The sequence below is a fragment of the Spea bombifrons genome, chromosome 4, assembly GCF_027358695.1.
Source record: "Spea bombifrons isolate aSpeBom1 chromosome 4, aSpeBom1.2.pri, whole genome shotgun sequence".
Taxonomy (NCBI): Eukaryota; Metazoa; Chordata; class Amphibia; order Anura; family Pelobatidae; genus Spea; species Spea bombifrons.
The window spans coordinates 73,728,901-73,752,154 of record NC_071090.1 but is presented as its reverse complement, the minus strand read 5'-3'; the positions used below and the strand labels follow the sequence as shown (position 1 = coordinate 73,752,154).

Below are 23,254 nucleotides of genomic sequence, written 5' to 3'. Positions count from 1 at the left end.
TCTCTTAGGTTACACTGGGCAATTTGCCTAAAAGTAATTTAAAACCGAAAGTTTTTTTTTTTTTTTTTTAAATGATAGAAGGTATAACGTGTTAAACCCCAGAGGATGTTTTCACAGAGGAAACCTAAAAACATCTAGCTTCTCCATGAGGGCTTCTGTTTTTTTAGTCCAATAATAGCAATTAAAAATAAAAATGATAAATTTTGATCAGTAAATGACCGGACGTATAAATATTCCCAATAGCATCAGCGTCTAGCATGATGAGCACTTACTGAGGTTAATATTTGGAAGTTCATGTACAGAAGAGCCAAGAACCACGGAGGTTAATTATTTCAGTGTTTTATTTTTGGATTTAAGGCTGGGGGAGGGTAGTTTATTTTGGATGGATCCATCCACAGTGCAATTATCAGGTTCCAGACTGTTACTGGAACATATTCCGCTTGCGCAAGACATGGCAAAACTGCAACCAGATCTGCTCGTAATTAAAAAGGTGTAACAGCGTTTTTTTTTTTTTATACAGAAGATAACGAACAGCTGTTATTCTCTCTTTTTTTATCTTTACTTTAAAAGGTAGATTTTTTTTGCCATAATCTATTGAGTCTATTTAGGAGTCTTCCTAGGTTTGGGTTAAATATATTTTCTCTACAATTTAGAGGTGGCTGAAAGTGGCAAAAAATATCAATGAGATGTTAGAGACAGAAAGGTTAACATTTCAGTATCAAAAATTGGTTTCCATAATAGAACCCTGTGGTTCAGTAAATCTAACGAGCTTGACTGTTGACCGTTTCAATTAATGGACTTATCTTACTCGAGACTAAAAAGGTTAGAACGGGATAACAGCATTTGAGTAAAGCCCAGTGGGTAGACATGGGAATAGGAGATTCTTATCAGGACCAGGAGCAACAGACAAATACAGCATGTACATCACTAAACGTGAACATTCAAGTATGATAATAGTTTCAGGGGCACACTTTGCTATATGGGGGCTACACGAATCCAGGAGCCAGCAAGCCATGCTATTTAGGTCTGGCAACTCTTGGTTAAACCCATGACTAAAGAAGACCATCTAACCTCGTAGATGTGGCTGATTATTCATAGAAAATGAAAAAGTAAAAAAGAAAAAAGACCCCCCCCCAAAAAGAGAGACACTACTGGGTGTTTTTTTGTCTTAAATATTTAATAAACAAAGAACAGGAAAAGGTCCTCCTCTCTAACCACACCACAAGCCGAGAGACTGATTCCAGCTAACACTCACAATCATCACTGCGAGAAAGCCGCTGGTTTGGTACGCCGTCCAACCGTTTGGTGCGCACAGCAGCGATCATCTTATATTAAGCATTTCTGAAAGACGCTTCCGGAGCTTCATGGCCGAGGAGCCAAAAGCTAGCGAAAGGCAATTTGAAATACTGCTTATTGCACGGCCACTTGAAACGAGTAGCGATCAGAGGGTGTGATCTCTCACTGGGGTCAGGCTGGTGCCAGTCTCTAACAATACAATTTCACGGGCTCTACACTCATTGTGTCACTCGCAAAAGAGCGCTAGCCACACTGGAGTCTGCCGGACTCCTTAAATCACGGTGACATTTTTCTCCTATTCATTTGTAAAGCACTATATAAAAATGGTGAAGCACGGAAATAAATAAGCTGGAAGAAAGCAGATTTAATTACCCACAATGGAATGCACCCAATCAGCATACGCTTTAACAGAATTAAAATGTGCAGTACGTTTATCAGGAGGTTACTGCATATCTTAATTGTATTTGTTAAAGTGTATACAGATTGGAGATCTTTATCTTGCACACGGCAATGAGACAAATGCTTTAAGGACCACAAGTAAATACATGCGATCCTGGTCTTAGCCACTAAGGTATAATGCAAATGCACACTATGGATTCCTATGCATATGTGAAAAATGCATACATTACTCATTCTACTGAAGCACACCGACAATAAAAATATCCGCCTGGGTTGTGTGGCATTAAAGTAATGTTAAAGGGGAACTGTCACCATACTTTTATACTATTTTGATATTGTTCTATGGTCAGAAGGAATACGTAAAACTTATTGTTGCAAAAAAAGCAAAATGCATCTTTATTCACGACAATACTCTAGATCAGTGGTTCTCAACCTTCCTAATGCCGCGACCCTTTAATACAGTTCCTCATGTTGTGGTGACCCCCAACTATAAAATTACGTAATTATATATTGCGAAATATGTGTTTTCCAATGGACTTAGGCGACCCCTGCGAAAGGGGTCGCGACCCACAGGTTGAGAACCGCTGCTCTAGATCCTTATACAGAGCTCCCAGCGTCACCTCAAGCTACTTCCGCCACTTACTATACCAAGTCCGGGTAAGAAAGGTGACACTCAACCATGGCAAACACTGGGTATATTGCCTGTAACTAACACAAGGAATAAAAATCAACCACATTCTGCTAAGTATCCTAAGGATGATATAGATACACAGGGGGATATGGTGTGTGTTCTGCTTTAACCCCTTAAGGACAATGGGCGGTCCCTAAACCCATTGAAAACAATGCATTTTGAGCCCGTACATGTACGGGCTTTGTCATTAAGGGGTTAAACACTCGTACATTAGTAGCTAATTCAAGTTAATACATATATGGGTAGGCATGGTTTATTTATCTACACAGATCAGCACCTTTAAAAGGACAGAGATGACGTAAGAGGAGGAGATGGCTTGTAGCTACTTATTAAAAAATAAAAAAATAAAACACACACATAATGGCTTAGTCTTTAGATATGCCTGGCAGGCCACGGAGTATATAATCCCATACATAAGCAGAGCGAAATAAACATGAAGGCCCCAGACACCCACTCACATCCCGAGGGTTTCCTGAAAACCAGTTTGAAAAATAGAATTCTAAAGAGTCGCCGCACAGAGCTTTGATGGAACGTTTGGCAGCACAATAATTAAGCTCATAACCAAACTGGAAATCTCATTCAGAGTTTCGCAGCCACCTCCCTTGCCTTTATATTTTATTTACAGACTAAAGAAAATGTTCCATTGCCTTTGCTTGAAAGGAATGCATTTTCCTTCAGCAGCCTTTACAGCAGACTATAAATCACCTTTACTGCACGGCTGCTTAGTGGCAGAAAGTTCCAAGGATCATTTAATGCTATACGTATGAGACATGGAGATTTATTTTTAAACGTAGTTATCAGTTTCAAAGCTCTGCAATCACGAGCAAAGCAAAATACAGAAAACAAGCTAAAACCTCACAAACACAACATTATCACAACTCCCTTGCATTACAAATCTCAGTCGGCGACTAAGGCGTTAAAACAACTACATGGGCACAATTTCTGTCCTTTTCACACCCATGCAATACACTACATTGGGGAAAACAGATAGAGCTCCCTTCCTTTGGAGGACAAAAAGATGGTAGGTTAATGAAAAACAACGTGTAAAAGGAACATTATAGCCTCCAATGTCCTACCTTCTTTTAAAACATAACAAATGCTATTATACAATATACAGGGATATCAGATGCTGCTAATATCGTCCTGTTTTATCTTAGTTGGGACTAGGCATCGATATAGAGACCAAGAGAAAAACGCAGTTTGAGATTCCGCTATGATAGTAAATAGGAGGGAATTACAGGAGCTCTCGATGGATAGTTACACATGTAACTATATTGTCACCTTTAGTTCCCTACTTTGTATAAGTTTGATGTGTCCACTGAGAGACACATTTCAGAGAATAAACAATGCAAAAATATATTCACACATGTAAGTTTCAAATGTGTTGCAGGGATGTCAAATGGGCTTATTCACTAAAGGGAGAGCTGGCAGCAGAAGCGTGGTTCCAACTCCCTCAATTCACATCCAATACAAAGAGCCAAGCCTGGCAAATTACTCCCGTAGATATTGAACTCACCATGAATAATGGCAATTTTTGAAGATACTTGAGAAACCTCACTCAATTCAAACTATACATTAATACAGGCCGACCGGAGCTCATTGGGACAGGCCTCCATAACGTATCCTGAAGTCAAGATGCTAAAAACTACTTCACAGATCGTGAATAGACCCCAACCTGATTAAAAGCCTTCTCGGCTCCATTGACATGCTGTTTGTAAAGATGACCCTATGGACATGATAGCATAGCCGTCATTTTTTGGGTTACATATATTAATCTGATTTCAGAAAAAAGCCCCACTTCCACAAATGTATAATTTGTGCTTGTATACTAAGCTTAAAAAAAGGAAATACCTTTTGTAAATTTCACACACAGAATACATGGTATCATTTACTTTCATTAACCATTAGATTTTTACAGAAATCATTAGACTCAACACACGGTACTCCAGGTCGTATGTCCTACAATAGACAGACCCTCAATATTCCATGCATTTGCAATATTTCTTCTCATGCGCTCAAACTCCCCATAGGCCTCTCAAGAAGTGATTTTTGAAGCTCTTCATCTGGCAATATTATTCAAAAGAAAATATGCTCATTATAGTTGAAGACGCATTTATGTGACGGAAACACCTCCATGTTTAATGATTTTCTGTCACAACGCAGCATTCCGGAGATGTTTGTTAAAAATCACTTTACGCAAAAGTAGACAAAGCGGTATAAATATATATTTAGGATTTCTTCACCCATTTCATTCACAAAAGTACTATTTTTGGTACTTAATCATTTTCCTTGTGTTTTTTATTTATTTTTTTCCTGGAAAATTATTTTGTATACTCATTGACTGGTAAAGTAATAATTTAAAAAAATCCCAGGTTGCAGTGGGATAAGTTGTCACACATGTTTCAGATATCAGATAGCAAACAAGTAACAACTGTTTTACAATTAAATGCATGACTGACAAACCTGCGCACACAAAATCTTTAACTTCAGTAACATACCGTGTCCTACAAGCTTCTTTTAACAGAAGTCTTTATTAGTCTGTAGGCGCCGTGTCCGTGTTAGCATGCGGTCACAAATCAGTGAACAGGTACACCATGCAGAGGGAAACACTGGCAAACTGTCCCCAATAAAACAAAAACATAAAATATAATTAAACTTGTATGAACTTATTTACTAAACTGGTGCGAGCGTGTCTGTGTATATACATTAGATATATACTCGAACATTATTTAATGCATACACTTTAGTCATTTATGCATTCAAATGACTGCTTGTAAGAGATTATCTTTACAGAAGTTGGATCAAATGGCCATCTGGACATAGTTGTAGCAGATCATGGTGTCAAAGGTGACATAAACAACATTTTAAAAAGTTAACAAATAGAATTTCTTTGCTTAAAATTCATTCCCAGGCTTAGTTGTAAAATAAACACCAGAGCAACAAGCAATCTAGACACCGAACTGACAAAACACTGAGCGAGATTCCTCAAATCCCTCAGCACAAAGCAATATACACACATATACATACATATACACACACACATATATGCTCGGAACACACTCGGAGCAGGGATGACCAAACCAGTCCTAAAAGGTTCTTACCAAGCCAAGTGACTCGGGTTTGCAAAGTTAATGACCAATTACATTTAGTACCAAAATGACACAAATGGTCTAGATGCTCCCAAGCAGCACAAGGTAAGATTAAATGTATAGTAACACAAGGCGCAGAGGCCCGTCATGATTTAAAAAGGTCACATGGAAAATCATTAGGCGTTCCATGTAGCCACAAGATAAACAGCCTTCCATGCGCATACAGAAAACAGTAATGGCAGGAAGCAAAAGCGTCCACCTCCCGAAGTCACATTAAGCACTGAGACTTAATGAGCCAGAAACACAGCGTTGCTGCGACCGCTGAACACTCACTTACACAACGAGAGGGTAGGAGTGTTTACAGCCATTTATGAACGCAATCATATGTCAACTAATTGCACATAAACTACTGCACGGGAGCAAACAGGCAGGCGCTCCTGCCTTCACGAACAACAACAACGCAGGATAATCTCTCTACAGACAGCGTCCTGACCAACGCATCCAAACGGAAAAGCTTCTACCAAAGATACCTTTACAAAAAGGTGAACACTAACTAACCTGCCTTGATTCTCCTAAGACTAGAGACAGATAAAGTAAAGCGTATATATATTTTTTCTGAATAAAACGTTACACGGCCGACGGGCTTGTTTTAACTTGATCGGAAGCCCAAGAGCTGGTATGAACTTTTGTCTGCCCATTATTTCCATAATAGATTCATTTTAGACTATGTTACAGTACAGTTAAAAAGCTAGGAAAGGGTTAATAACACAGAACCAGTAAAGTGCGTAGGTATGCCAGGCACACTGTTATTGAGCATTTCTTCAGAGGAGGGACAAAACAAAAACAGACCTTATGGGCAAACAGCTTATTCTAATGAAGCACACATGCAGAGACTGAAGGAATGAATGAGCTCTTCTTCATTTTACTTTAGAGTAAATCACACGAGAAGAGATTATCTGTGGCCAAAGTGCTAGGACAAACACACACAAAACTCCTACATCCTTAAGAAACTCAAGAGAAAATGTTAAGCGCATGCATGCATGGTCTCCATAGTAACACTTCATATCTCTAACACTGAAAACTGGACGTAGGTGGAGAGTGCCGAGATGCTCGAAGCAGTCCCTATAAGCCATACATACTGAGGTGAATTAGATCATCACTGATCCAGCTAAAGAAAGCAGGGCAGTACTAGTGTTATTTGTTCGCATGCGATCTATCCGCTTCTCTGCGTGAGAGCACCCAGGGAAGTACACCACATACCTACAGAGTGACGTCATGCCATAATGCTCTACAAGAATACAAATGCAGACACTGGCTGCCACTACTTATACCTATGATGTAACCTGTCCTGATTTAACACTTATAAAAAACACACACTTTATGGCACAGAAGCAAATACATGAATCCTAAATGCCTTGTGTGGAGAGTACAATACCAGCCCTAACACAAATAAGACACGACAAGTGACAGTCTCATGGATTAACATCAATTACACACTGAATAGGTCATCGGAATAAGAAATTAATGCCTACGGTAAACACTACGGTCCTCCGTATCCTCTATAGCGCGCTTTGACTGATATCCCCGTCGGATCACGGGCCACTCAGTCAGAACGACACACAACTATTTGGTTAATATGGGATTGCTTAGGAATATCCTTACAACACGCACAATTCTGGGACCGCTGTCCTAAAGCATACTGATCATGAAGGCTATTACGTCCTCTGAGTGAACAAAGGAGCTGTGGTTCATGAGGACTTCTACTGCAGGATGACAGAAAAGCTGCACAAACATACACAACACCTCACACGTATGCCTATGGACGCCTTTCAATATTCTACCAAAAGGGCACTAATAAGAAACTTGCCTCCTCTGTTCGAGGCATCTACAATGCCTTCTTCTCTGAACCCTGCTTACAACATTTCTTAAAGTACCAGGCAGCTAGGCATCTGCTGTCAAATTAAAAATATATGTGTGTGTGTGCATAAGTGATTTGAGATAAGTGGAAGACTGTATGCTTGCGCGGGTTCAGCCACACTCATCAGTATTCTGAACAGTTATGTAGCAAACAGGGAGACTGGCAGCATTAACATGTGCATTTTACATTAAATATGTACTTTAGTAATTTTACACATCAGCGATTTATATAAAAAAAATAATTTCCAATCAGTACCAGACTAATATTTTAATTTTAAAATTAATTTTATTCCTGTATTTAATATAGGTATACAGAAGGATAGTCACTTAAAAAAACATACATATAAAAATATTTTAAATCTGCAGTTACTACTCTCTTGCACATAACATTAAACTTTCTAACATACAGATTAATGAGGTAAGGAATGAACTTGGATGGCGACAGTCCAATCCATCAGAGAGTGATATAGTATAACTATCATATACAGGGATGCGGGCAGGAGGCGTACATTAACTTATATGACATGCCATCCAGAAGCTGAGGCAGGTCACGGGAGTCCTGGGCAGCGATTACCAGTTCTCTAAACGGATCTCTGAATTGCGAGTTATTTATTGACTAAAGGCAGTCTAAGTATGAACATACAATGATCTCAAACTGTATACATTGCACTGTGGAATTTGTATACAGTTTTGAGTAACAATACATGGGAATGGAGGAGAGGAGTTAAAGAAATCCAGACACTAAAACCCACACTGGGTATCTACATGGAATATGCCCACCCTGCGCCATGGACAAACACTAAGTAACCAGCGCCAGCTATCACAGAAAATTAACAACCACCCTAAGGACACCATTCTCAAGACATTGGTGCCGAAGGGCCATCAAAATGCCAAATGTAAAAGGCCCATCACTCCACCAGACGACACCAAACAGTATCTGTCAAACAGCACAGTCCACTTGGCTAATCATGAGGAAATTAAGCGGGCACCAGTTGACCTGTGCGCCCATTTGTCATGGAGAACAAGGCCCAAGCCAGGCACAGGTGGGCAAACATATCTCTGCCTATGCTAGAGCCCATAGATGAAGATCACCAAGCTTCCAAAATCTGATGTAATGTCCCAAAGCACAGAACCGCTAATGAGCACAGCACTGTACAGAAAATACTAGCACAGCACTGTACAGAAAATACTAGCACAGCACTGTACAGAAAATACTAACAGAGCCCTTAATCTTTTGCATTGGTTTCCCATCCCGGTGTCCGTGCCCAGATGCCCCCAAATCCATCTTATTAAATCACAGCAAGTCCTAGTCCCGGTCTGATAGCCCCTGCATCCCCGGCTACTTTATAACCCTCTGCCCAATCTTGTCTCCTCCATCCCAATCACGGCCTCCTACCCACCCCCACAATTCTAAATTAATTTAATAACCCGTCCCGCTTGTACCCCACGCCCGCCGCCTTCCTGCGTGACCGGTTCCTCACCTGCAGCTTTATTTGCGGCTCCAACTGGCTCCTTCCCGACAATTAAAAGGATGGCAACCGCAAGTAGCCCCCGGACAACCGACCCCGGGGGGCCCCGAGCCGACATCCCGTGCCTTCTCACCGACTCCCGCTTCTCACCATCCCGCAGCGGAGACCGACACACCCCGGGACTTCTCGCTTCTGATACACCGACTGCGCTGAAAAACGAGCGCAACCAGCAGAGCACCAAACACCAAGTGGGCTGCGCGCTCTCCCGCTCAGCGCGCCGCCGCGGCTGCATCACGCTAGACGGCCGCGCGCAGTAAGCACCACCCACTCCCACCTAACGTGCGCGCGCACCTGTGCGATTCCTTCTTCTTTTTTTATTTTTTTTTTTCCTCCCTTCACATCGCGCGTACTACGGGCATGTACTGGAGAGTCACGTGCTGAGAAAGTACAAAGCGCCGGCTCCACCTCATCGGCAATGATCCTTTAACGCATGCACAACCACCCTGCCCCCATGTAGCGTGTCTTGGGGTCCTTTTAGGGTGAGCCTTGTCATACATTAAAGCGGGGTTTCTCTGTGATATAACTCTTCACCTACGTGAGTATACCCCTAGGTACAGCCGTCCTTCTGCTTAAAGGCCAGTATTTAACCCACGCAGAGAAATGCCCGGAAATGCCATTGTTTTACGCGGAGATATAAATCACCCGCAATCCATGCGTTTGGCTGTTCGGTTGTTTCTCATGGTTGTATTCCCAAGAGTTGAAAGACAAATGTATGGATGCTTCGCCGCGGGGTGATTGTGTTCATCACACGGCGGGGCGTCTAAAACACAATGTACGTCCCCACAGCCACGATTCTGAGGTGGAATGGGCGAAATTGCTGTTAGGAATAGCAAGGGGAACACGGAAAATCTGGGAACAAAGCCTTTTTAAAGTGAATGCACTGTGTGCGCCCTTTACACAATAATACCTACAAAGCCAATTCAGGCAGAGTCATAAAGAGGGGGGCTTCTATATAAATCATGAGAAGGCCACTAAAGAAAAAACCCACCATCCTCCCGTCACTACCCGTGCAGATACTGCATGCACCGCTTCCCAAACACGTCTAATACGCGCCAAGGAACGTATGAATGTGGCTGCCCGGTGTCTGTATGGCAGCACCTCCTCGGATCATTTCTTTGCCACCCGCCCCTGTCACATTTTTGGTAGACTTCTTGGGCAACCAACACCTGTTGAGCATGATGGGAGTGGTAGTTTTGCAGCGCTCGGAATGCCGGAGATCTGCTGTCATGTCAGCTGTCGTGCAGTGCAATTCCCATCCACCCCAGGCAGACACTGGTTAATGGATGATTAGAATTGCAATCGGCTGGAGTGGCAGGGGTCGTATGGCCAGGGAAATGAGGGGCGCCCCTGTGCGACGCAGAAAGATATTGGCACTGGTTACAAAGAATACCCAGATGATAAGTAACCGGAGCACAAAGATATAGAAGTGATCGCGCCAATGCTGATCAGCAGTTTTTCAGTTAAAAGACCCATCCTCCACAACAACCCAGCCTCCCCAGCGCGATCAGTGGACACGCGTGCCAAGTCTGGGGCATTCGGCTAAGAGCATACATTGTACTGCCCGGGCACTGGAAGGGTAAAGAAGCACACAGACCGGCAAGAGAAACCGCTGTAACTTATCCCAGAGGCCTCCAGTGGCCGCATATGGAAGCGCAGGTTAGCAAACAAAAGGAACAAGTTTGTGCTTCTCCTAATTCCTCGAATCAGAACAGATCAGCAGCCCGTCTGTGTAATATACACAAAAAAACAGATCTGGTGCCAAGGAGCAACCAACAGAATGTTTCCATTTGTACCCATGGTGATTAAACCACAATTTAAACTGTTGACACAACAGTTTTTTGGAATGGTCTTCAGAATCTTAAATAAAGTGTCCATTTGGTAGCTTGACCTAAAGAAGCACAAAGTGTGCGGTCTACAGGGTCACTTACACTTAAAATAATCACCAGTGTAGTTTGGCATAGGCCTAAAAAGTCTAAGGTGACATGTGCTTGGGGACATTGGGCAGTAGGGTTCCCCAGTGGTCTGCCGTTTAGTGGGCCAATTGAGAAGACCTGATCTAGCCTGTAATGTCCACTTACACTGCAGAGGCACATATCAAGCAGTATCTCTTCTCCCACTCCACCAGACCTTCTCAGGAGCAGTGCTCTGCAGAGGACATGCAGAGCCAGGAAACGCTTTAGCGCTTGGTGGTCCTGGGTGATATCTCCCAATCCCACACAAACACAGTACTGCAAAATAATATATATTTCACTGGTTGCATTATGCCCTTTATGAAAGCTAAAGGGACTCTTCAACCATTATATACACTTTAACGCACAGGGGTTGACTGGACTAGGGGCCAGTTTGAAACCCAATTCATACTGGCAAGGTTGCATGAATCCAGAGAAAAAGAGTGTCAGTTTGAGAGCTGGCTAGAACATAGGATCAGGCTCCATGCGAGGTAGCAGTCTGTGTGCTAGATTGAGTAAGGGTGTTAGTAAGTGTAATTGTGTGTTTATGTGTTAGTATGTGTGTCACTTATGGGGGAACAACAATGGGGCCACTTTTCCTTACATGCCCCTGGCCAGAAGATGCCAGCCCTCCTCTGTCAATCGATAGCTGAGCGCCTCCTTTAAATTATTTTCTCCTCCTTGCAAGTGCATTTAGGGATTAAGTAGAACCCCCCCATGCATTTACCACTTTCCCAACCCCGCCGTTCCTAGGCTTACAAGAGATGTGTTTCAGAGAGAGTGTTTCCCTGTTATTTTCACAAAAACCCCCAAACTTACATGCCTTTTTATTTTCCTTAAACATGTTAAGATATGTGCATTAAAGAACTTACAAAGTATTTTAATATGTATTCTCTATTGGTGAGGCTGTATGGGAACTGCATTGTCCCCTTAGGTTCCAGCCTCTTGTTGAACCATTGTCTAAGTTTTCCATTCCCTTTCGAATCCAAGTCTTTCATGCTGCTCATGCCCAACTTCACACGAATAGGAACCAGGGAGGTGATAGAATCCAGATTAGTCAAGAGAAAGAACTCAAAAGCATCACTACTAGCATATTTTATCTGGATCACAAACACTTTTTAGACTGTAGTTACCAGAGTGACCTATGATTTCATAAAAGAGAAAATTCTATATATATTTTTTCTAGACCTTTCCACAGATTTAGACTTTTAACACAAGGCTTTGTGGCACACGGTTTATATCAGTGATCCCTTAAAAAACATGCGCGTGATTCATTCTATCTTGTGTGTAACAGTGTCTGGCTCACACATTATGTGATGCTTAAATTGTTACTTCTTTCTGCTCTTTGCCATTGATAACTGCAAGGTTCTCTCCCTCTCTCTCTCTCTCTCTCTCTATATATATATACCGGTATATAAATTATTTGTATAATTGAATCTTTCTTGGCTCATCTAGCTATAGTTACCAAGTAGATTGATTATGGAGGGCCAAAACAGGCAAGTTTCTATAGCACAAAGGTCTGCGAAGGTCTGAGATGGCTCTGTTTAATTCAATCGATGAGGAGATTTTGAAGAAATCTTTAGAGCCTATTAAGCTTTTGCAGGACAAAATGTAGTACTACTAGCATAAGAAATAAGGAAAGTATGTCATGGGGTTGTGATACAGAGACAAATGCGTGTTTATTGTTTCTGTTTTAGAAAGGTGAATAAATCATAAAAATAAAGCCGTTGGTTACAGATGAGCAACAAATAATTAAAATGGTAGGCAATCATCACATTGTAATACAACTAGTTGTCTTGTAAAGACAGAAGAGACAATCACTATTCTGTGAACCTTATAACATATTGAATTCTGTAACATAAAGGAAGGGTAGGTAATAGTCTTTATTGACTCAATAGCATGTTTCATTTGGTTCATGTGCTACTATAAATTTAGAATAGGCAGCTGCTTAGGCTCTCTAGTGTTAGATGGCACCCCCGCAGATCAAGTGTGACACACATTCATTTATATATTTGTAGGGTAACATAAAATTTGACTGCACATAAGAGCCATTTGGCCCATCTTGTCTGCCCATTATTCTTGATGTAACTACTTGAACCTTATACAGTCCTTTATCTTCGAAATTCATGATAACCATATGCCTTTCCCATGAAATTTTAAATCCCCTCAATCTATTAACCTTTACCACCTTTGCCAGTAGTGTTCCACTTATCTACCCTCTGAGCAAAGTAAAACATCCTTACTTTACATCTAAGCCTCTGACCCTAGTTTAAAAAAAATCGATAACAGTAATTATTTTTTAAATGATTAAATCCTTTATTGTTTAGGGCTCTCATTATGTTGAAAAACATAGTACAGAAGTGCAAGCTTTATGTGTACTGTGTTGTGTTTAGAGAGTACATTTGGGTAGCTGTCTCCATTACTACACAAATCCTCTTATGCTTTGGAGAAACAATAGACCAGCAATATTGTTACTTGTACACCTAGTTATAAATCATTCTTTCAAGAAAAACGGTTAGTTATCTTTCTTGATTTTCCCAAATGAAAGCGAGCTGTGGCCAGTCGCAATTATCTTATTCCAGGGGCGTAACTAGACCCCTCAGGGCCCGGGTGCGAGAATCTGTTAAGGGCCCCCCACCCCCCCAAAAAAACATGATTTTTACCCAACAATTTTTTTTCAACAAATTCAATTTACATATTGAATCATTTCTGTAAAAAAATCAAAGAAAAAGGGGCGCATGTTCAAAGGGCATAATCAAAGAAAAAGGGGCGCATGTACATAGGGCCCTTTTTGTACATGCGCCCCTTTTTCTTTGAATACATAAATAATCTTTCCACCAAAACAGCCTGACTGTGGCATTTTTGCCACCAAAACAGCCCGCCTGTGGCATCTTTGCCACCAAAACACCCCGCCTGTGGCATCTTTGGCCCCATAACAGCCCGCCTGTGGCATCTTTGGCCCCATAACAGCCCTCCTGTGGCATCTTTGCCACCATAACAGCCCTCCTGTGGCATCTTTGGCCCCATAACAGCCCGCCTGTGGCATCTTTGGCCCCATAACAGCCCGCCTGTGGCATCTTTGCCACCATAACAGCCCTCCTGTGGCATCTTTGCCACCATAACAGCCCTCCTGTGGCATCTTTGCCACCATAACAGCCCGCCTGTGGCATCTTTGGCCCCATAACAGCCCGCCTGTGGCATCTTTGGCCCCATAACAGCCCGCCTGTGGCATCTTTGCCACCATAACAGCCCTCCTGTGGCATCTTTGGCCCCAAAACAGCCCTCCTGTGGCATCTTTGGCCCCAAAACAGCACTCCTGTGGCATCTTTGGCCCCAAAACAGCCCGCCTGTGGCATCTTTGCCACCAAAACAGCCCGCCTGTGGCATCTTTGCCACCAAAACAGCCCGCCTGTGGCATCTTTGGCCCCATAACAGCCCGCCTGTGGGATCTTTGGCCCCATAACAGCCCGCCTGTGGCATCTTTGCCACCATAACAGCTCTCCTGTGGCATTTTTGGCCCCAAAACAGCCCTCCTGTGGCATCTTTCCACCAAAACAGCCTGACTGTGGTATCTTTGCCCCCCCCCTTACACATCCATGCTATCTCTCACACACACACACACACACACACACATATATATTAATTCACAAATATTTACTCACTAATTCACAGATAATCCATTCAATCATTCAGATATTCATACATTGATACTCATTAATTCCCTCATTCAGATACTCATTTACATATACTCATTCACAAACATTCATTCACTCACTCCTTCACAGATATTCATTAATTCTCTCACTCAATCTCAAATACTCCTTCATGCAGCCTCCCCTTACCTGAACAACCGAAGATGTAAAAAGTATGTTCGCAGACCAACTTGTTCAGTGCATAGGGGAAGCAGATGCGCAGCAGGGTCATGTGACGTACGTCACGTACGTCACGTGACTGTTGGATTCCTGCGTCCCCCGGCATCCTCGTCTGCCAGTAAGTAGCGGCCCCCCGCGGAATTAATCGTGGGGGTTGCCCGGGCCCCCTAGAGTGGCGGGCCCGGTAGCAGCTGCTGCAGGGTTAAGGGGCAAGTGCCCCTTTTGCCCTGAGTTATAGACGGCCGTAGAGGCCGCATAGGCCCAGTCAGTCCGGTCCTGACTGGGCCTATGCGGCCTCTACGGCCGTCTATAACTCATAGACCTTGGGGCCCCTTGCCGCCGGGGCCCGATTTCGGGCGGCCCCTTGGCTTGGGCCCCCCTGCCACCGGGGCCCGGTCGCAGTCGCGACCCCTGCGACCCCGGTAGTTCCGCCACTGTCTTATTCCCTTGAGTAACACTGGGATAGGTTTGTCCCTCTCAGCTTTTCTTTTTAGGAATTGACTTGTTGTCATCGTGTTATTAATTACATTTCAATAACATGGGCTTCTCAATTCTGGAATTGTAGCTTCCTATAGCCCACAACGTCAATGCTTCCTGCCCCCGAGAAAGCTCTGTTAGAGTAGGCAATAGATCATGCTCAGAAAATAAAGTGGCGATCATTCCTATGGTTATCTTTTTATATTCATCCGTTTAAAAAATGGATCATCCTTAAAATGAATGACTATATACCCCATGCTTAACGTAGACTCTAGTGGTGTGCATGTGGTAAAATAAAGTCAAAGCATGTAGTATGTCCGTTTGAATTAGGCATGTCCACATTTTTTTATTGACTGGTCCGTTAGGGCTTTAAATGACAACACGCCTATCTTAAAGTGAATTCTCCATTTGATAGGAAGCCAATGGAGATACTGTAAAATAGGTATAATATGGCATGAGCGGGGTTGATTTGTTAATAGTCTGGCTGCTGCGTTCTGAGCCAACTGCAGTTTTTGAAGTTCTTTTTCTGGGAGGCCTACATACAGTGCATGGCAATAGTCCAGACGAGATGTCACAAATATAGAAGTTGAATTAAAATACTCCTCTTAGTGTAGTTCAAATGGCAGCGACAAATGAATGAAGGAAGATTTTCGTATTGCGCACATTTATTTTTCGTTTCTTTCGAAAACGAATGTGCAAGAATAGAATTTATGGAGAAAGTATTGGTGCTTTGCATGCAGCAGATGAGGGTAGATTGACCTCGTGGAATACCACCTGGTGGACTTGTTGCAGATGGCAACTTTTTTCCAAAGGTAAGAAATTAAAACATGATTACATAAAAATTAAGGGAAACCAGATGTAAACATGATCCAAATATGATCCTTGCTTGGTGGAATACCTTGATATTAAATTGATTAAACAATGAACAAATGGAACTGTATGACACATGTATTTACCGTCTATTTTACCGTATCTGGAAAAAAACATAAAGCATCGGTAAACCTTCAGCATCGCAATTCGGAAACACACATTTTGAACCGGAAAATATGCATTTTTCTAGCATTTTCCTAGTAGCAGGCAGTGTGTCTTTTATTTGAAACGTTCTGTTCTACAGGGGTAGATGTCCTATACAACAGAACCTTTTCCGTTGGAAATTTTATGTTCTATAGGCCACATATTCCCTGCAATTTTACTTATAGCGCACATTAGCCTGTTTAGTATGGCTATACTGCTTGAAAGGAAGGCATTGGGCGTTTGGGAATTTGTGCACGCACACCCAGGTGCCAGGCCCTAGGTGAGTAAACTTATTTCACTCTGACACACAGAGCTTTATTCACAAAGGGGAGAGTTAGCAAGAGAGTTGTGGTTTTTAACCGGCACTTTTCACCATTTTGAGAAAATCTCCGATTAAACTATACATTCTACGGGGCTAATCAAGCTCCTCCTGCCGCAGCTCACTTGGGTTGGCTCTTCATAATGTATACGGTGAGGTAAAATATTTGAAGCCACAACTGTCCTAACGACCCTCATATCAGCTCTCCAGTTAGTAACCAGACCCCAGCGACCTATCACTTATCCATGAGAAGAAAACTGGAATTTGGCGCTTATCCATGAAGGGCGATCACTGTACAGGGCGGTATTAGTAAAACAATACGCAGATACACCGCCATGCTTTTAAGATTGCTCTACATTGGGAACGTTGTCCGTCGGCTGCTTTTCATACAAAGCGTTCCTTACACATTTAACTGTAATGTTGTGAACTATGAGAGCGCTTTGTAGGAAAATATATATCTAAATATGGTTGCACGGACTTCTGCTTCTACACAAAGCAGCACTGTCTCAACGGACAACAAACTGCCGCGTACGCAACGGTGATTACTTTGCGTCTTTACGACAGTGCTTCTAACGCAAATGGTGACGTGGAGTTCGCTGCGTGTCACGCCTCGCTTTCCTTCTGTACCCTTAGCCAATTGTATGATGCGCCGGTTGGTGTCCGATCAGAGCTCCGCCTCTCATTTCCTCAGTACGTTTGTCCTTATTCACATAACTAAGTTACGCCAAAACGGTGGGCAGAATCTACGGGTCTACGCTGGTCGGGCTTGTCACCGGGGGAGCGGAATCGACTGATAAACGGATGTCCATTCATTCATTGAGGGGATGTCTGCGAAGTAAAATCGTGATTGGTGGACTGGTCCTTTAACGGTCGTTTTGTGTGATGAGGAGCTGAACAGATCAAGGACTTGGTTATTGAGCTACACAATGACTAATCACTAATTACACAGACAGGATTATCATTTGGGAAGCTGACCTGCCATTACATTTTTGTGTGTCTTTAAACTGGTTCTAAAGTTAACTATAGAATATTTATCTTGGTTATTGTTACACTTCTGTGATGTAAATACTTGGCTAGCTGTATGTGGGTAGATGGGCTATTTATTGTTTATTGTAACTAGTTAATTGATTAGGGCCATTGATCTGGCAGGGCAATGTACAGCTGACTGTCAAACCAAAGGCCGACTGACACCGACTGCAGCTTCAGGCTTTCTTTGGTTAGTCTGGTGGAAAGTTGACTTGGGACCATCTCATATCTCTCTCCGCATCATTAAGAATAATGTGGGTCAAGGCGCTCAGCGTATGCCTGTTGGCCTTTGCAGTGGGTCTTATCCATCACCTGAATCCCAACATCCCTGAAACAGCCTTGAGCTACCTCTCTTCTACCCTACAAAGCATTTCACGCAGGGAGCTGTCTTCGCCATCCTTTGAAGAAACCTTCTCTGCTGCATGGGACAATCTCATAGTGGCACCCAGCAAACACTGGGGAAGAGTGGCTGTGGGGTGAGTATGCCCTGTGTGAAATCAAGTTTGTTTTTAAGTTGTCACTAGCACATTGGCGTTCTACTTTACGCGTGTTAATTCTGTTTTCTGCTTCTTTGTCGCCTCTAATTAATTTGCACGTAAATCTATTTTGTAAAGAAGCATGCTGGATGGCAGAGGGGTCTTATGTTGCCTTAAATTTAAGGGCTTAGTATTGTGAAGTACAGGGCTCATGAAGTGGAAGGTGACCTACTCTGTCCGTGTGGCAGGGGTTTCAGGGAATAGACTTTCAGTGTTCTAAGAAGAAGGTGATCTAGTACACCAAGTATTTATTATTTCATTCTAGGCAAATGGAGTCATACTACACAGCTGCTTTCAGTTTTTTTATAACGCTTTGCTACCCACATTGTTTTCTTGTGAGTTCTAGTGGAGAAACATAGTTCCAGCATGAACAAGAGTGATGAATGGTGCCTACTGTTTTCAGTAATATGTTCTTCTCTGGTTCCTTGGCAGAGTAAATGCATGTGTGGATGTTGTTCTCTCCGGGGTGAGCTTGTTGCAGGCATTAGGCTTAAATCCACAGTCTGCAAGAGATCATGCCGTTCTAAACACGCAGGAAGAGCTGGCTGGTACCTTCCTGCACTACATGCAGCAAGGGGCAGCTGCTGAACGGTTCTACAGCGATGCAGTCAGCTTCCAGCGCATTTCCAGCGTTGCCTCAAAGGACCCAGGTGCCCAGGTAACACCATGTACTATGTGTACGGAAAGGAGATCACTACCTCTCCATTGTTCCTCTAACTGGAACTTAAGCCTGCTTACTGGAACGCTGCCCTAGAGACCCTATGTTTTTTAGCAAGAAACCTCTGTAAAGGGTAGCTTAGATTTGAATATTTTGGGGCCACTTTAAAGGTTCTATTTTCTTTCTTTTCACGTTAGTGTCCAGTTCTATATACACCAGAGTGTGTTGCACAAAGGACTTTTTGCACCATTGACAGCATAACTGGGGCCTGTAATTATGTTTCCAAAGTAATCCCTTTTGTTAAATGTGTGTTAGAGTGTGTCTACCGACTTTGCAAATACCAACAGCCTAGCAAAGCCTTATCGGTTTAATATTCTGAGTTGTGTCAGTAGAGCATTCCAGTAACGGTCTTGTGTCTCCTCAGTACTTTCTTGGCGGAAATGCTGCTCTCATTGCTCAGAGACTGGCGACCCATCCTGACTTGGAGGTAAAAGTGATGCCTCATCTTTCTCCATTGGCACCTCATACTCTTTTCAGTCTGTTCAAAAGTTTTTAACTCTTAATAAAATTCTTTAGGTCCTTCTTTGTGGTCCCATTGGCCCCAAACTTCATGAGCTACTTGATGAGCGTATATTGGTGCCTCCCGCATCTCTACAAGAGCATGACGAGTATCACTTAATATTGGAGTACAAAGCTGGTAATTTCATTGTCTTTAACAATAATTGTAAACTAAAACTGCTACTACACAAGACTTACGCTTTCAGTCTTGCATATGAAATTGGAGCATGTCATACACTATGGGGGTAGTTTTTTACTAATATAACAATATAGTCATGATATTGTCTGCAATATAGCCATGGCTTTTTTTAATTTTATTTGTAGGAGAACGCTGGGGATCAGGTCGTGCACCTGCAGCCAGCAGATTTATCTTCTCCCATGACCTGTCCAATGGTGCTATGACAACACTGGAGGTCTTACTGTCTAGTCTGGAAGAGTTCCAGCCCAGATTGTTGGTGTTGTCTGGGCTCCACATGATGGAAGGCCTAAGCCAGGAGGCAAAGGAGGTCAGGCTGAGAGAAGTAAGTCTAGAGAGAGATTTAACACCCTTAAGGATATACTCACAGGAAGAAATTGTTGGCAATATTTTTAAATGTAGACAAATGCCATATCTGGGTTGCAAAAGAAAAAACAGAACCAAGTTCTTAATTTATGCTATTCTTATGGAATCAGATTTTAAAATGAAAAGGATGTACATTGTGAATGTAGAGCATAGAAAACAATACATACTATCCCCAGTTTATGACGTCCTTGTAACACAGAATTTGTAGAATCTCATTTGCATGCAGTGCCAGGAGATGCTTCACCAAATGTAAAACAGTTTGTTTCACAACTTGATCTATACACTTGCTTACACACAGACTAGTACAAAACAACATCTTTTGTTTTGCTCTGTAGACACAGTAAAACATTCTTTATATAACAAGTTTCCTTTTTTCCTTTACTCGAGAGTGCGTGTGTGTATGTATGAGAGAGAGAGAAAGAAAGAAAGAAAGAAAGAAAGAAAAAGGGATACAAAATCACCAGAACTAAATAAAGGAAATGCAATGCAAGAGAAAACTCTTTGTTTGCTAAACCTAGCCTTTTGATAATAATCCATTCTGTATTAACGGAATCCAACAGAACTCCACCACCAGCAAATATGTATTAAACCAAAGGCAGCTTTTCTGAGTTTTTTACAATAATCTGCTGTACAGAACAACATTACACAATATCTCGACAGGTATACAAAATACAGGGACCCGCTGTCCCGGAATTCCTTCATTATATTTTTCTTTGTACTTATGCTTGTGCGGAGAGCATATAATAATGTGCTAAGATGTAGCTATCCTGTGGCAAAATGCTTTAATGAAGCAGCAGCCTGTCTGTATCATTGTCTTGTTTTGCAGGCCGCATCTTCAATGTCTGAAGTCCCTTCTGATGTGCTCATTCACCTGGAATTGGCTAGTATGACAGATGGTGACCTTATGAGAGGGATCATCTACCAGGTAACAGAAAGAAGGAAGCACACAAGGCAAACTGCGCAGTACAGTCATGTACTTTTTTGTAGACATGTTAATAGTTGATTAGTTTCATTTTCTTTGCTAATATTGTTTCAATACCTTATGTTGGGGGTATTTTTCTTTTCACTTTTGCCACCTTCTGGGCCTGGCTTGCATAATGATCAAGTCCAGTGATAATGGCATAATTTAGTTTTTGTTGCCATAGAAAACACAGTAGGAGAACCAGTAGAGAAGTGTAATCCTACAGCTTGGCAAGGTTTGACTTTGTGATTTAACAGTGATAAATAGAAAGCATCACTATGCTGTGTATTAAACTTTTTAAGTTGTGTTGGGGCTGTCATAATCAAACAGAACACATCAGCATGTCTGTTCCTTTCCCAGTTGGCAGATCCTTGTACCATCTCTTGTTTTTTGTCTTGGTCAGCAGGTATTCCCTCTGATAAGTTCTTTGGGACTCAATGAGCAAGAGCTTCTGTTTCTCAGCCAGTCTGCCTCAGGCCCACACTCCAACCTTCAAGCTTGGTCAGGTATCCCAGATGTTGGAATGGTCAGTGACATAATATTCTGGATCCTTCAGGGTTCTCGGAATGGATCCTCCGCTCTGACACGTGTTCACTTTCATACTCTGGCCTATCATATCCTGGCCACTATCGATGGGTTCTGGAACAATCAAGTATCAGCGGTTGCTGCAGGTGCTAGAATTGCTGGTGCTCAGGCTTGTGCCAGTGATAGAATAGATCCAGCCCGGGTCATGCTTAAGAGCCCTTTGGAGTTCTCTACATCTCATGCGGAGGTGGGCAGTACTGTAAAGGTGAGCGTAGAGAAACCCGTGGCAGTTTGGAATAAAGGAGACGTGACTTTTCACTTCACACCAGTTCTGATCTGCAAAGAGCCCAGTAGGACAGTGGGATTAGGGGACGCAATATCCGCAGAGGGACTTTTGTTTTCTGAAGCAATGTTTCAGTGATACACATTCCAAGTGCTTCTGCAGCACAGCTGCTATCACGAGCCTGTCCAATAGGTGTAAAAAGAAGGGTTTTCAGGTAGTAGACTGCACACGTGATATATTTGTAATCTGTATAAGATCATGTGTAGCTGGCATCTTTGGCAGCAGTGGTGTTAATGTGATTTTGCATCACTTGAGTTTGTACAAATATCTCTATTCAAACTCAAGCTTGGGGCTGAGGTAGATCCTTATCCTTAACAAAAACAGTACTGTTGTAGTCTGTCATGCGGTGAGGGGTGTTACCTGCCAGCGTCAGGCTTGTTAAAATAAACAATTAACCAACTAACTCTCTATATTGCTAAGCAATATATTATTAATCCAGAATCCAGGAAAGCCTGCTGACCTGTACAGCACACCATCCCTTTTTTAGAGGGAAAATGTCAAATGATCTATAGTACATTGTGTTTGGTTTATCATTTTATACGCTTTAATCCCGGATAGTAAGCTATATGTTACATTGCATTGCCAAGACAAGAAAGAGGTAAATCAGTTAGTGTTCCACCAACCCTCTTTCTTGTTTTATACGTTGCCTCTGCTGGGTGCTGATTTCAACCCTAAGGGTGTTGCACTGAATCCACGCCTTGATTTATTTTTTAAATTTTTTTTTAGCAGTTGGGTTTGTTTACTGGGGTTGCATAGGCAGTAATCAAAACTAGTGTTTTACTACCCCCACGGTAAGAGCTGATTTAAGTCTTCTATGGGTGATGTTAAAAAAAACCCAGCTTAACACCGTTTCCCCCCTGTTTCATATGCTCGTGCATTTCATTCTGCTTTGTATGCATTATAGATTCCCAATGTTTCCTCTCTCAAATTGTACATCACACACATCTTCAGTTTTGTTTCCAGGGCAATAGAGCGTGTATGAGCGTTCGTATGCAAGGACCAAAAAATATGTTTTTTGTTTAAAAAAACTTTAATTTTATGTTTTGTCCAGCTAGCCTAATATGTTCCACTGGAAAAATAAAGCTTTTTTTATTCTTTGCACTTCTGTCCGAAAAAAGAGGTCATTCATCCACAGTGATTTTGGTGTTGATTGCAGTACTTTACCAAAAATGTTTTGTGGATTATTTGTATTTATTATTAGACAAGGTGTTAAGTAGTTGACCGCCTCCAAACTTTTCTGTATAAGCTGCCCAGCTTTTCTATATGTTAACACTCTTGTTACTCTCATGCCCTGTCAATTGTTCCAAATTTGATCACTGGAGAAAACTTTTTTTGTAATGTATGTTTGTGAACAATGCTTTGTAACATTTTTTTGTATTTTAAATACATTTTTCTTTCTTACCACATCTCCCGTTTGTTTATTGTTTTTTTGACCATCCACAGTTCAACTGGCATTTGCGATGTGCAAGGATATAAAAGTATCAATTCCACTCCTGTGTAGATAATATATAAAATCTTGTATACAATTTTCAT

General features: G+C 42.1%; 2 protein-coding genes across 11 annotated transcripts in view; one reads left to right on the top strand and one right to left on the bottom strand.

Moving 5' to 3' along the window:
• Positions 1-9,157, bottom strand: part of NEO1 (neogenin 1) — a 63,530-nt gene extending 54,373 nt beyond the window's left edge. For all 9 annotated transcript variants that reach the window (XM_053465004.1, XM_053465009.1, XM_053465005.1 and 6 more), the window contains exon 1: positions 8,874-9,157. In XM_053465004.1, the coding sequence (XP_053320979.1) occupies positions 8,874-9,153 (280 nt within the window). In that variant the 5' untranslated portion in view covers positions 9,154-9,157. The remainder of the gene's footprint in view (positions 1-8,873) is intronic.
• Positions 9,158-17,240: 8,083 nt separating this feature from the next.
• ADPGK (ADP dependent glucokinase) lies at positions 17,241-21,888 on the top strand. 2 transcript variants are annotated; one of them, XM_053465024.1, is made up of 7 exons: positions 17,241-18,054; positions 18,547-18,772; positions 19,197-19,259; positions 19,349-19,469; positions 19,655-19,851; positions 20,719-20,817; positions 21,260-21,888. In XM_053465024.1, exons 1-7 carry the CDS (start codon positions 17,831-17,833, stop codon positions 21,797-21,799), a joined length of 1,470 nt encoding a protein of 489 aa, XP_053320999.1. In that variant the 5' UTR covers positions 17,241-17,830; the 3' UTR covers positions 21,800-21,888. The 2 variants fall into 2 exon arrangements, with proteins under 2 accessions (XP_053320999.1, XP_053320998.1); XM_053465023.1 differs by having other exon boundaries at positions 21,257-21,888.
• The last annotated feature ends 1,366 nt before the right edge of the window (positions 21,889-23,254 follow it).